The sequence below is a fragment of the Zalophus californianus genome, chromosome 14 (assembly GCF_009762305.2).
Source record: "Zalophus californianus isolate mZalCal1 chromosome 14, mZalCal1.pri.v2, whole genome shotgun sequence".
NCBI classification, from domain to species: domain Eukaryota; kingdom Metazoa; phylum Chordata; class Mammalia; order Carnivora; family Otariidae; genus Zalophus; species Zalophus californianus.
Window position 1 is genome coordinate 762,790 of NC_045608.1, and position 13,354 is coordinate 776,143.

A 13,354-nucleotide genomic window follows, 5' to 3' on the forward strand; every position below is an offset into this window, starting at 1 on the left:
CAGAACAAGTGCTTCACATGGTAAACACTCTGGAGATAGCTGGCCATGAGGCCCAGCGGCTGGCTCCTTCCTGCTGGTGGTCCTCTGACTTTCTTGAGACAAAAGTCCCGAGAAAAAAGAGACAGTTTTGATGAGGACGAGGAGAAATGGGTATTTTTGCTTTCACCAGAATCCACCAGGAGGCACAAAACATCCAAGCTGGGGAGGCTGGCCTGCCTGAGGTCACAAAATGTGTGTTGGAGAAGAGAATAGCGGACCAAGAGCCAGAAGACCCTAATGTCCCCCGACACACAGATACAAGACAAACACAAACACACATACAAACACACAAATGCACACACACACAGGCATAAGGGCACACACGTATGTAGCCAGAGCTCCCTGAAGCCCAAGGTCCTTGTCATATTCATCTCTGTATATTGGGGACCCAGTACAAAGTTAGCTCTTAATAAATGTTCTATCATTTATTTATTCAACAAATATTTACCAAGCACCAACTAAGTGTCAAGTGCTGTTTCAAGCACCGGAATCCAGCGAGAAGCAGACAGACAGAAAGCCCTGCCTGGGGGTGCTCACCGCAACCACTCTGTGGGGCTTGTGGAGGTCTTTCCCGGTCATGACCCAGCTGCCTCATCTGTAAATGCCTGTGTGGGGCTAGATCCATGGCCGGCCGGGGGGGGGGGGCAACCAGGTAGGTTCTCCCCTGAGGTCCGAGCACCGTGACCTGGAGGACCTGACGCCCAGGGGTCTGAGCCTTCTTCCTGTCCCGGTGGGTTGCCAGGTTCAGTCTGGTGGGACCTCTAGGTCCCGTTGAATCCCAGGCTCCCTGTCCACCCGTCTTTGAACTCAGCTCTTCTTCCCTCTCAGCTCCACCGCAGGCATGCTGGGGACTGAGGTGGTGCGGGGGGCTGGGGGTGCAGGGGAGTGGGGGGTGTGGGGCGGGGGGGAGAAAGCCGGGAGTTGATTGAGTTTGGCGTAAGTAAATAGGGAGACCACGGAGATGGCTCTGATCCTGCTGTCCGCCCTCCTCCCCACAAAGGCACCCTCCCGCCCCAGGCCCATTAACGCAGACAACGCGGCCTTGACCAGGCACTCCCCAAGGCCCCGCTTCCTCGGGTCAGGTTTCGGGTTTATTCGGAGCCAGGGGAGGGGGCATGGCAAGGAGGGTCCGCGCGGCAGCCCCCGCCCCCACCGCGTCCGCCCTGATGCCCTTGGTCTGGGTCTCCAGAGCGCGCGGCCCCGCCCCGCCCCGCCCGGCCCCTCCTGCCAGGCCTGCCGGGCTCGGGGCAGTCGGAGCTCTCCCCGGACCCTGCGCCCCGCGAGGGGGGCGGGGGCGGGTCCCGGCGGGGGGCGGGCGCGGAGGCCCCGCGTGCATGCTGATGAGCTGGGCGGCCGCGTCACTCCGCACCGGCGCCGTGGCTGCGGGGCGGGCAGGAGCCGCACGGCCGCCGGAGCGCCCGCCCGGCCCGCGCCTCCCTCGCCTCTCCCGCCCGCAGGCCCGCCCGCCGCCCCCCGGGACGGGGCCGCACCCCTCTGCGGAGGATGCCGGCTGCCCCCTGCGCGCGCGGCCCCGGGCAGCCCCTGCGCGCGGGGACCCCGGGCGGCGGCGGCCGAGCGCGCTGAGCTGGCGCGGGTGGTGCTGAAGGGACAGCTCCCGGGCGCGGGCGGCGGAGCGCTCAGCCCGCAGCCCTCGGCCCCCAGCCCGCAGCCCCCAGCCCTCAGCCCCCCGGCCCCAAGCTCCCCAGGCTACAGCCCCCGGGCCCCGCCCGCAGCCCCCCTGCCGCAGCCCCCGGGCCCCACCCCCGCCCGCGCCCTTCCCCCACCCCGCCCGCAGCCCCCGCGGCCCCGCGGTCAGCCGGGCTGGCTCATGGTCCCCGAAGCGGCGGGCCGGGCGGAGGCTCCTGCGGCCGCTGGGCCCACGGGGATGCCCCGCGGGTGAGGCAGCCCCCAGCTTTCAGCCGCGTTCATGGCGGTGGCCAGGAAGATCAAAACTTTGCTGACGGTCAACATCCTGGTGTTCGTGGGCATCATCCTCTTCTCCGTGTACTGCCGCCTGCAGGACCGCTCCGAGGGGCTGGTGCAGATCGTGCGCACCGCCGACCGCCGGGTGCGGAGCCGGCACGCCAGGGTGGGCGCGCTGGTGGACCGCGACGCCATCCTGCAGCGCCTGGACCACCTAGAGGAGGTGGTCTACAACCAGCTGAATGGTGAGCCGAGGCAGCGTCCCGCGGGGAACAAAGGGGCTGGACAGGGGGCCGGCACACAGCGCTCGGGACACGGAACCCTGGCGGACCCCAGGGCCTGATGGCCAACAGGGGCTGGGATCAAACTCCTTCGGTGTTACTTCGGGTGGAGAGGGTAGGAGGCAGATAAGAAGGAGAAGGGGTCCCTTTAACAGAGAGCATTGTCCTGGATGACCACTCGTTCGTTCACTCCCCCGGTGGACACTTGAGAACCAACCCCCCAACCACACATGCAATGTCTCCGACTTATTCCCTGAAAGAACTTGAAAGAACTTCTCAAGAGGGTCTAGGACTTGTTTTAAGATCAGGCAGTGCCCAGGTCCAAGAGTGAGGGGGCACATTCTGCTTTTCTAGGAGCTGTGGGGGGTGGGGGTCTTCTCCTGGAGTCACTCCTCTCTCTGCTGGAAGATGTGGAGACAGAGGGAGGGCAGTGCTGCCCTTCAGAGGTTGCTGATGTGGTGTCTTGAGTGCTGGTGGGGAAAGGTGCCTCTCTGGGGCCCCTCGGCCTGTTCAGCCTCCCGTCCTGGGGATGCTCAGGGCTCCCTCCAGAAAGTGTTGCTGTGGGACGAGTGCGAGGCCAGGAGCTGGTGACTCCTGGACAGATTGAGTCAGGGGTCCAGCACGGGCTTGGCAGGTGTTAACCCCACAGAGGGACCTGGGCTATGGTGCATGGGAGCCCACGGGCTCCTCAGGAGTTTCCACAGCAAGCCCGGCTCCTGCGGATGGGCTCCTTGTTTCTTCCCCGAAGGTGTGGGTCCCTCGCAAGGGTCAGGGCTGGTGGCTGCAGCTGGGAGGAACGGGTATTTTTCCACTTTGGGATGCAGCAGACGGAATAAACTGCCTGCTGCTTCCTGGGCTCTCTCTGTGCCGAGGTACAAGGAGGAAGGAGAAAAGTTTGTGTGTTTACCTCATTAGTGGGCTTTTTCCTTCTGTTCTGTGCTATTCTGGTTTCTGCATTGGCAGCCCCAGCAAAGCTCCTCAGGAAGGAAGCATCGGTAACAGGCTCTGGGCGGAGGTGTCTGGGAGCTGGACTGCACTGTGTGTGTGGGGGGTCTGCATGCTCCCTGCCAGTATGGGGGTCTCCTTGGGGCTTCCTGTGGGAGGAAGCAGCAGCTTGAGACCCAGAGGCGTGGTGACACCGTGGATGTGGGCACTGTCCACAGCCTTACTCCCTGTCTGGGAGGGAGCAGAGCACCGTCTGACTCCCCAGGCGCCCCTCGCCCCCACCGAGCTCCTGTCCCCTCCAGACGCGCCTTTCCTGAGTGAGCTCTGTGGCTTTTCTGATCTGTCCTGTGCAGCCGAAGCCACGAGGGGAGAAAAGTTTCGTCCAACTGTCACTTGGCCGGGTGATTCTTCTCTTGGAAGCCGTGTGCCCCGGTAATAGCACCTAGCTTTATTGAAGTGTATTTGCCAGGGTGTTATGTCTGTTTTATGGGAAGAACCGGAGGGTTATACAAAAACATCGGCAGCACACCGGATGGTGTAACATCCTGATGGCCGGCTCAGCGCCTTGAGCTGCAACTCACCTCACCCTTCCAGGTGAGAGGGAGCCAGGCTCCTTGGTGGCAGAGCAGGCCAGGACCTCTGACGCACTGTCCCGACACTAGCAGGGCGTGGGGAAGGGTTTCAGGAGAAACAGTGTCAGCCCCTTGCCCAGCTGGCCTCTCCCCTTCCTTCACCCACCTTTTTTTCCAAGTGTGTCCCTGTCTCTCTGCCCCATTCCTCTCCTCTGTCTCTCTGTATGTCCCTGTCTCTGTCTCTCTCTGTGTCTCGGCCTCTGTCTGTCTCTCCCTCCCTCCCTCCTCCCTGCTCCTCTCGGATGAGGGTCCTGCTCCCCACTTCTAGGCCGTGTACCCAGCACCGTGTCCCACCCAGGAGTCACTCGTGTTTGCTCCTGGAAACAGCGAGAGCCGGTCTCTCCCGCACCGCGGGTTGGTCCCTAAGGAGGGACGGGACAGGAGTGAGTGGACATTCGTTCACAAGGAGCCGTTTGAAAGCAGTGCTGAGCCCTCCAGCCCAGTGCAGGCTTCCGTGTGGCAGGGCGCTGAAGGGCAGGGGCGCGTCCCATGACCGCCTGTCCGGCTGAGAAAAAATCCCCGGGGTCTCCGCCAAGTGCGGAAAGGAGGGAAGACATCCAAATGAAGGGAAACGTCACTGATATTTCCTCGGCCTTGAGCGCTTCCTGGAAGGGTCTCTCCTGGCTTACAGGAGCTGGGGGGAGGCAGGGCTGTCCGGAAGCAGGACGCTCTTCGCACACCCTCTCCTAGGCCAGTCCAGTGCCCTTTCTCTGCAACGCCTGACTGACCTCAGCAAAGACCTAGCGAACGGTGTGTGTAGATCCAGAGTCACAGGACCTGGGAGAAGATATTCTTTAAGGAAATGCGATATAGTCACATCCTGTATGTACATGAGAGTTTGCTTCTAAATTCGGTGCTCAAGGCAAGAAAAAAATGTTTATAGCCAGAAATCATCCTTCTGAATATGTTAAGTCGCACATAAAGTACAGCCTCCATGGTCTCGTCTGTCTGTCTGTCTGTGTGTGTGTGTGTATGTGTGTGTGGCTGGCGCAGGGCGTCTCGTGAGCGCAGATTTGAGAGCCGCTAGCTCTGTGAGAAGAACGGGGAGGGAAGCGTCCCCATTGGGCGGCCTGGTCTGCAAGCCCTCCGCCCTTAGGAACGCAGCCAGTCCTGGGGGGAGGGCGGCCGAGAACTCTGCGTTCGCCTCTCTTTCAGAGCTAAGCCACGGCCAGGCAAGGCATGTGGCTCCGTGGTTCTGCCCCTGTGCTGGCGGGCGTTACACGGGTGCGGGCGTCACCTGCTAACTGGGCTCACGTGCGGCCAGGACGCGGTCTCCTCCCTGCAGAGGAGAACCTGGCCGCCACCTGGCCACCTCTGCTCCTTTCGTCCTTGCAGACCCGTTCTTTAGGGGCCGCGGGTCTGAACGGCATGTGGCCGTGGATGGTGAGGTTTCCGTTGTGGGTGGCTGGCCGCTGTAGAGGGAGGTACTTTCTAAAATTCAGAGTGCACTCACGTTAACCCCGCTACCTCGACCGACCCCTGCCCAAACCCGTGCCGTCGGAGGGCAAAGCCTGGGTCCGGTGTACGGACAGCAAAGCCCAGAGCCCATGGGACAGCATGGCTTCCGGAGGCTGTGGAGTGAGTGAGGGGCGGCCGTGGCTAAAGGCAGCATTTACTTCACAGACGATCTGCATTTCTACAGTTGTCCAACGGTCAAGTTGAAATAACAGAGGGTCCAGTGGGGCCTAGGCCTCCCAGGGTGCGGGCAGCCCCCGCCAGCCACTCGCCCTCCCCTGGGACAGAGGTGATTCCAGCTCTGCTCCCTCTCGAGCTTCCGAAATCCGGGTGTGACTGGGCCATCTTTCCCGTATTTGTGCTCAACGCCCGCCCTGTGATTCATCTGAGGGTGGGGGTTTGTCTGCTTTGTGCGCAGCCCTAACACCCAGGGTCCTGGGCCGTACCGTGCATATTATTAGCGCTCCGTAAATATTGGCTGAATGACCAAGTGAGTGGATCTTTCTCTGAACAATTCATTGCTTTTGCTTACAGTGAATTTATTTAAAAAGAGAGCTGCAAATCAGCACCCACACCCACAAGCAGGAGGTGACCAGAGTGGTGAAGACAAGATGTGGGTTCTGTTCAAGTCCAGCTGGGCGCTGCGGTCGCCCCGGGGCTCTGAGCCCAAGGCCGCTCTCTCTTTGTCCAAAGGGAGACTCTCGAGGGAAAGGCACCTGTAGGGATATATTGGCAGGAAACCCAGACTCTCCCCTTGCAGAGATCAGGAGATCGAGATGAAAGGGAACGCTTCTCATGGTGGGAGTCAGCATTATTCAACCCTGTGTCCTTCTTTTGCCAAAAATCCTGTCCGGCGTGTGGCCCCTTCCAGGACTGTGGCTCCTCCTCGGGAAGCCCGGTCTGTGGCAGACTGTGTCCCGAGTGGCCACTTGTCCCTGGAGGGGCGGGGGGGGGTGGTCAGGCTCTAAGGGGTGTGTGTCCACGGCAGCAGGGTCCCCGATTTCTGAGCAGGAGGCCCAAATCCTACCGACAATCTGAGCGTGCTGAGTTTTCATAATGAAACCCTGGTTGAGCTGCAGAGAGGTGAGGCAGAGATGCCGGATTCTGACCCAACATTTGCTGCAGACAATGCGTGTTGATGTCCTGCCGTCTCCCACTGTGGTGTGTGCTTTACCGATTGGCAGGCATCACGGCTGAGAAGCGGAATCCAGGAGGCTGTCCAGATATGGTCCGCACGCTGTGAACGGTGCACGGCGGGCTGGGAGCAGAAGCCGCGTGAGGACAGCGAGGGGGTCTCACGCCCCCGGTGCATACTGTTTGCATCATAAAAGGAGGGGTATATCAGACCCTGAGAGCCTGTGGAAGAGGTGGCTGGGGTCTGAGAGCGCCCAAGGATGCCTGGGGCCGCCAGACACCCCTCGCCCCCGGGGGGCGCCTGCCCAGCGCACCTTCCCCTGGAGCCCCGCGTGTGGAGAAGGTGCTGGTTTCTGGAGAGAGGTTCCGGGCTTTTCTGTGCACAGAAGCAGGTCCATGTGGGAAATGCTCCAAGATATTCCATGTGTTCGGGAGTGTGCGTTCCACCAGAGAGCTTTCCTGTTCGCTGGTTTTAGTCCCACCGCTGGCTTCCCGCTGGGTCCGGGGGCCTCTCGAGCTTGAGCTCACCGGTCCTCATCCCCCCAAATCTGCTTTGTGAGCCTCCCTCTCCTGCACGCTGGTCTCAGCGGGCCGCGGCTGGAAGGACAGCATGGTGTGTCTGCGAGTCCTCGAGGGTCCTGGCAGGTCTGTCTTCACCACGGCAGCGGCGGGTACTTGGCTGGCCTTTTGCCTCTGGGTCCGCATCCCTTGCGTCTCTCCTGCACCGTGTTGATTTGCTACCGCAAGTGAGAAACTAGCGCGTCCTCCTGGAGCCCAGCCTCTCGCCGACGCCAGGGCAGGGCTGCATGCCGTTTGGTGGGAACTGCCCTTTCCATTCCCCTCCGGCTGCCACGTGCCCAGCACTGGGCGCAGCCTCCCTCACTCTGAGCGGGTGGAGAGCATTTGGTTTTGCTTTTCTCCCTCCTCTTTGCCTCTGCTTCTCGGCCTGCAGGCCCCGTCCAACCACGGATGAGTCAGGGCGGCCGAGGCCACTTCCCGGGCACAGGGCTTAGCTCCCGCGGACCTGGCCCCTTGTGTTTGGGAGAAGGAGGTGCAGGGACGCTCCACCCCGTGATGAACACCTCTCTTGGCTCTCAGGGTGGCAAGTGGACCTCACCAGGCCTGGCTCCATGCGGAGACATGCGTCTGCAAATCCGCAGCCGCACTTCTAGGAATAATTCATGCAGGCGGTGATCCCGGGCTTGGGAGGTGCGGGGCTAAGTGATTGCATTTACAATTCAGCTCCGCAATCTGCATATTTCAAAGGCCCTACTTTCTGAAAGGACAGTTTATCCTTCGTTGGCTAGGAACTCGACAAAAACAAGTCTCTAAATGTTTCCCTATCCGGTGTCCCACGGAGACATTCCAGGGTGGGATCCACATCTTAGGACCACGGTTCTGCTTCCGCCCGAAGGGAAGGCGGCCAGGTGCTGAGCGAGAGGTGAGAGGGTACTTGGAGCTACCTCGTGACTTGGTATTTCCCTTACTGGAACTCCGTGCGGCATGGCCAGGACCGAGACAGTCTCCCCACCACTCTGCACGGTGACCGGCTGGGGTCAGCCATGCATGATCTCCGCATGGCCCCACATCACGTGTCTGACAGCAGTTGGTCTTCCGGAGGTGGCTCTCACACCCACAGGCCACTGCAGACCCCTCCTGGACCATCCGTGACGTGTGCCGCACATGCTGGGGCCTCGGGACATGTGTAGAGAAGGGGGGAGGCGGAGGGGTGGTCTCTCCAGCAGGCAAACTCCCCTCTGCCCACGTGTGAGGCCACAGGCCCTTCCTGCCCTGGCGTTCGCTCTCACAGACCCAACCTCTCCCAGCCGGGGGTCTCCCCCTCCTCGAATGAAGGCAAGATCTCATTTCTCCATGTGTTTCGTGAGCACCTGCTACGCTCCTGATGCCAAGTCAGGATACGTAAGTGATTGGGGTGCCGGTGCCTGCCCCGTGGGGCTCACGCTGGGGAGCACAGCTGGCGAGGGACAGTTTCAGGCACGATGATTAATCCCACGCTGTCTGGGCGCCGTCGTGAGGAGCCGTCCCCCGGCTGTCCTCCGTCCCCTTTCTGATGGTACCAAGAAGACTAACCTCGCCGGTCCCCCTTTCAGATGCGCATGGGCCCTTCCCGGCTCAGGACCCGCGGCAGGTGGCGCTTCCATAGCCCTGTGCTGTGTTTCTTCTCTACTGACTGATGTTTTGGACAAACGATGCAGGCTTCCTATTTGGGGTGGTGATAAATCACTTGTTTAAGAAGCAAATGCATTTCATTTAAAATGTGTGTCAACGTGAAGGACACTGTTGAATGAGGTGACTGAGAAGTCTGCAGGGACGCGGATCCCAGGGCAGGGAAGGGGGAGGACCAGATCCGGGGTGCTGAGCAGCCGACCACGAGGGTGGCCTCCCCGGAGTCGTGGCTGGTGGCCGGAACGCATGGGGGGAGGTTTTTAGTGTGAGGGCACTTCAGTAATAGTAAAGGCGTTGCCAGTGTGAATGTGGCCTGGGAAGCACCTGGGCCTGTAGGATCCAGTGGCTGTCAGGCTTCAGGTGAGGCTTGAACAAGCAGCCTGGCCCTCTGTGTCTCCCCCTCCTCTGGGCATCAGCTTTATTTCATCCCTGGAACTGGGTCAATCCTGTCTAAACCGCAGGACACTGAGCATGGGGAAGAGATGAGTTCCCAGAAGAAATCCAGGAGGTAGACGCTGGGGCCCAGACTTGATAAATGCCTCCTCCCTGTGGCCTCGCGGGTCTGCTGGGCGGGTTCGGTGTCCCCAGACCACTGCTGGGAGCCGGGGAACCCCTCCCTCGGAGGCGCACCTGCCCCAAGGGCCCTCATGCCATTGTGATTGGAGCTGTGGGGGGTGGCGTCTATGCAGGTGGGCAGCTGGACAACATGTCAGCAGCGGGCAGCCCGCCCTGCGACCGCCTGGGCTGCCTGTGGGCTACGTCGCCTCGTGGGAGCCGGGCGACCGTGTCGAGCCGGGACCTGCCCCAGAGGTCTAGGTGGTGCCCGGGCGTCTGCCGAAGCAGCTGTCGTCGCGAGAGTTCTTGCACAGCCCACATGCGGGAGGGTTTTCTCACATCAATCCACGTCAGACGTGTGTCCCGGGAGCCCGAGGTCCCTGTATCAGGGGCTGGACCCAAAAGACTGCAGAGAAGGGACCAGGGGGCCCCCAGCAGCCCCGCCTCCCAGGCCCACCTGCCTGGCCCCTGGGTCAGGTCGGGTCTGATGTGCACCTGCCACGGGGGTCTCCCCAGAAGGCTCAGAGGCCTCAGCAGTTGGTGTTTTATTCTTCAGTAAATAAGCTAAGTACCTTCATTCCTTAAAATGCCAGCCCAGGGCCTGGCCCTGTGCCAGGGAGACAGTGCGGTGTGCAAGGTGTCAGGTCAGCAGCGGGTCCTCATGGAGCAGAGGTCCATGGGGCAGAAGTGGGGCCTGGCTGCAGGGCCTGACTGGTGGCGGGAGGCAGGGACATGGGGGGTGCCGAGCACGGGGTCGAGTGTGGGGGTGGGCTGCCTTGTCTGGACCGGTCGCCTGGGGCTGTGGTCATGCCGGGTTTGTGAGCTGCCGGGTTTATTAAAAGAGGGAAAGAGGGAAGGAATCTGAAGGCCGGCTTCCCCAAACCGCAGTGCACCTTAGATGTTTGTGTGTGACCCTTGCCGTGTCCGCCGCTCACATTCACAGAAGTGTCTCTGCGGGACGGCGGTCCAGGAGTCAGGGGCACGGACAGTCCCGGTAGACACCATCTCTCCAGCAGGCCGGGTCCTCCACTGCCCGCAAGGGCCCCGGGGGTCACAGTGGAGACATTGACCTGCACCCCCCAGCCTGGTGTCCGCCCGAGAGTGACACACGGGAGGACAGGTTGGCCCGGCCTGCTCTGGACGCGTGGGGTGCTGGTCTCACACAGCGGGCCACAGGGCATTCGGAGGTCAGCAGGCTGGGGTGCCACGTGTCCACAGCGCCAATGCAGGCCCGGTCCCCGTGTGTCGTGTAAACGCAAATAGTATCTTTCATGGTGTTAAACTCAAACTTCCAAGAATACATCTTCAGAGCGTTCCTGGGAAGATCATGAGGTTTTTGCCCAAGATGGAGGGAAGGGTCAGTCACGAGCATGTCCCCAGGCCCCCTGGGGCAGTGCAGAGGCGCCGGTGACCCTCAGGGTGGCTCGCCTGTGGCCCCAGACTCGCGGAGGCCTTCACTTCGTCTCCTGCTGAGGCCCCCATGGGCGATCTCTGTGCCGACCCCTCCAGCGTGTTCCAGGCGGAGCCAGAGGCCCCAACGCCCAGCACTGAAGGGCCGTGCAGAACCCCAGCCTTGCGGTTCCCACGTCCGGTGAGGAGGGACGGGAGGCAGAAAGATAAACCGATTTCATCTCCTCTTGCTGTAACCAGTTAGCACAAACTCAGTGGCTCAACACAGCGCACACGAATTCCCTGAGTTCTGGTGTCCACCGCAGTTCTCTCTGCGCCCAAATCGGGATGTCCCCAGGGCTGGCTCCTTGGGCAGGGGCAGGGGAGGATTCCCAGCATCGAGACACCTGCTTCCTGGGCCAGGGCCCTTCCTCCATCTGCGGGCCAGCAGCCTGGGCCTCCTCGGCCTCCCTCTTCCACGCTGACTGGCCCCTGTGACTACATCGGCCCCCCAGATAATCCGGGGCCACCCCCAGCCCCGGGTCAGCTGATTCTCTTCACCGTGTGACTGAGCACGTTCCCAGGCTCTGGAGCCCGTTTGTCCGCTGACCCCATTAAGCGAACTATACGGACTCCTCGATACTGACAAACACTAAGGAGCAAACTAAGGCGGGGAAGGACAGCGTCAGCAGGAGGCACCGGCATCTGTGCTCGGTGCCCAGACAAGGCCTTGGGGAGAGACTGACTTGTAAGTGAAGATGGAAGTGAGGGCAGGACATGCAGGGGTGGCAGGAAACGCTCCAGGCCTAGCAGGTGCGAAGGTCCTGGGGCAGCATGGGCCCAGTGCGTTGGCAGCATGGCTAGAAAGCTGGTTGGGGGGGAGTCTGTGCTGGAGACCCATCGGGGAGCCGTGGGTGTCCGCTCAGGCTGCTGTCACAGACCGCCACGGACCAGGTGGCGTGCACAGCAGAAGTTCATTGTCTCACGGCTCTGGAGGCTGGAAGACCAGGGTCAAGGTGCTGGCAGGGCTGGGTTTTGGTGGGAACACTCTTCCCGGCTTGTGGGACGGCCTTTCCTCCATGTGCACACACTCCTGGTCTCTCCTTCTGTGAGGTCAGTCCTCTACAGTCCTGCCGCCCGCTCTCAGGGTGCAGGTGGCCCGATGAGGTCGGCGGAGCGGGGGGGCAGGCGGGGAGAAGTTAGACCCAGCAAGTGAGCTGCTCTGCGGGGCGGGAGGCCTCGGCTGGATGGTTTCCCGTCTGGGCCGTCTCCCAGCTCGGGCCGCCGTGTGCGTGGTGCAGAGTGGCCAACGGCACCCCTGGCCTCCACCCACGATGCCCGTGGCACCCCCCTCCCCACAGTGTCCAGTGTCCCCGGGGGGGCACCCGCTCGCTGAGAATGGGGGAGGCGCAGGTCAGCACGGCCGACTGAAGCAAGGCCGCGGGGGGGTACTTCTGAGACGGGAGGGGCACAGGTGCGGGGGAAGGAGCACATCCCTGAGTATGGGACAGGGGTGAGACCCCAGCGTCAGAGGCCGGTTCTGGGGCAGCAGATGGGACAGGGACTCTGGGGTTGTCTTCCGATTCTTCTGTTTCCTCAGGGAGGCAGGAAGCGAGGTCATCAGCTGGGGGTGCTGGGACACACCACCCCTCCCTCCTTCTCCTCCTAAGGCACGGCTACAGCCTTTTTTTTTTTTTTTTTTTTTTTACGGCTACAGCCTTAAACGGATGTTTAAAGAGCAAGTGTGTGTTCGGTTGTATTCAATCAGCGAGCTTCGTCTTAGAATAGGGGGCGTTACAAAGTGCCTGCTGGGAGATGGGGTCACTGGGAGGCCGGAGGCCGGCCTGGTCTGCAAGATGGAGATGGGTGGTCGGTGGGGGAGGGGGCTTGGGGGTGGGCGTAAGACAGGGAGCGGGTGCTGCTGGGCCTGCCTTGCCCCCCCCACATCTGGGGAGGACCTGGTCTCCTGCCTCCACCCCCCACCCAGGGCGGTTCCATCCAGGTGTTTGCTGGGGGGACAGGTGCAGAGGCTGGGGAAAGAGGCAGCAGGCTCCCCAGATGGGGTGGGCCTGCTGAGGAACCTTCTCAGGGGAAGGGTTGGCCCCCTCCCCACACCTGGCCCCTCCCAGCCTCCACGTTTCTGAGGGAGACCCCGGGACCGGGCTGTTGGTTGGACCTCTGTCCTGGGCACCTTCCTGCACACCTGGTGTTCACAACAGCCAAGTGGGATGCCGGGCTAAGTGCCCGGGGCCCTGACTACACTGCCCCCACAGCAACCTGGGAAGGAGATGATCTCCCCATCACCTGGGCCCGCGCAGGTGAGGCGCTGGCGGAGGTGGGATTTGAATCCAGACACGTCTGGCTCCAGGGCCCCTGCCCTGTGCACCTCCCCAGAGACGGGTGGAGACATCAGCGTAGATCAGTGTCGTGTATTATAACTCCTGCCTTTTACAGCAAGAAAAAGGACTATTTTTATTTTTAACAGAATAGTGCGGTCAGATTGGCTCTGCGTGTAGCCCGGGTCTGAAACCAGCAAGCCTTGATTTTATTTCAGAGAAACGGCCTGGCTTCTGCAGGGACTATTTTCACACCATTTCGAGCAGATTGTGGAAAATGCCTGTTAATAGTCTGCGTGCTTGAGCACTTAGCAGTGGACACGGAAGCAAACAAGCTTATCTTAATTGGTAGGAGGAGACTGTTGTGGTTAGAACACGGGTTGCGGAGCCAGGCCTCCTCTCGTAGCCTTGATCGGGTTTCTTCCTTGTTCGAGTTTCCTCACCTGCGAGGTGGGTTACCGCCACATTCGTCTCCTGG

General features: G+C 61.4%; 1 protein-coding gene across 1 annotated transcript in view; it reads left to right on the forward strand.

Moving 5' to 3' along the window:
* The first annotated feature begins 1,852 nt into the window (after positions 1 to 1,852).
* Positions 1,853 to 13,354, forward strand: part of GALNT9 (polypeptide N-acetylgalactosaminyltransferase 9) — a 74,392-nt gene continuing 62,890 nt past the window's right edge. The window contains exon 1 of the mRNA XM_035724027.1: positions 1,853 to 2,207. Within this exon, the coding sequence (XP_035579920.1) occupies positions 1,967 to 2,207 (241 nt within the window). The 5' untranslated portion in view covers positions 1,853 to 1,966. The remainder of the gene's footprint in view (positions 2,208 to 13,354) is intronic.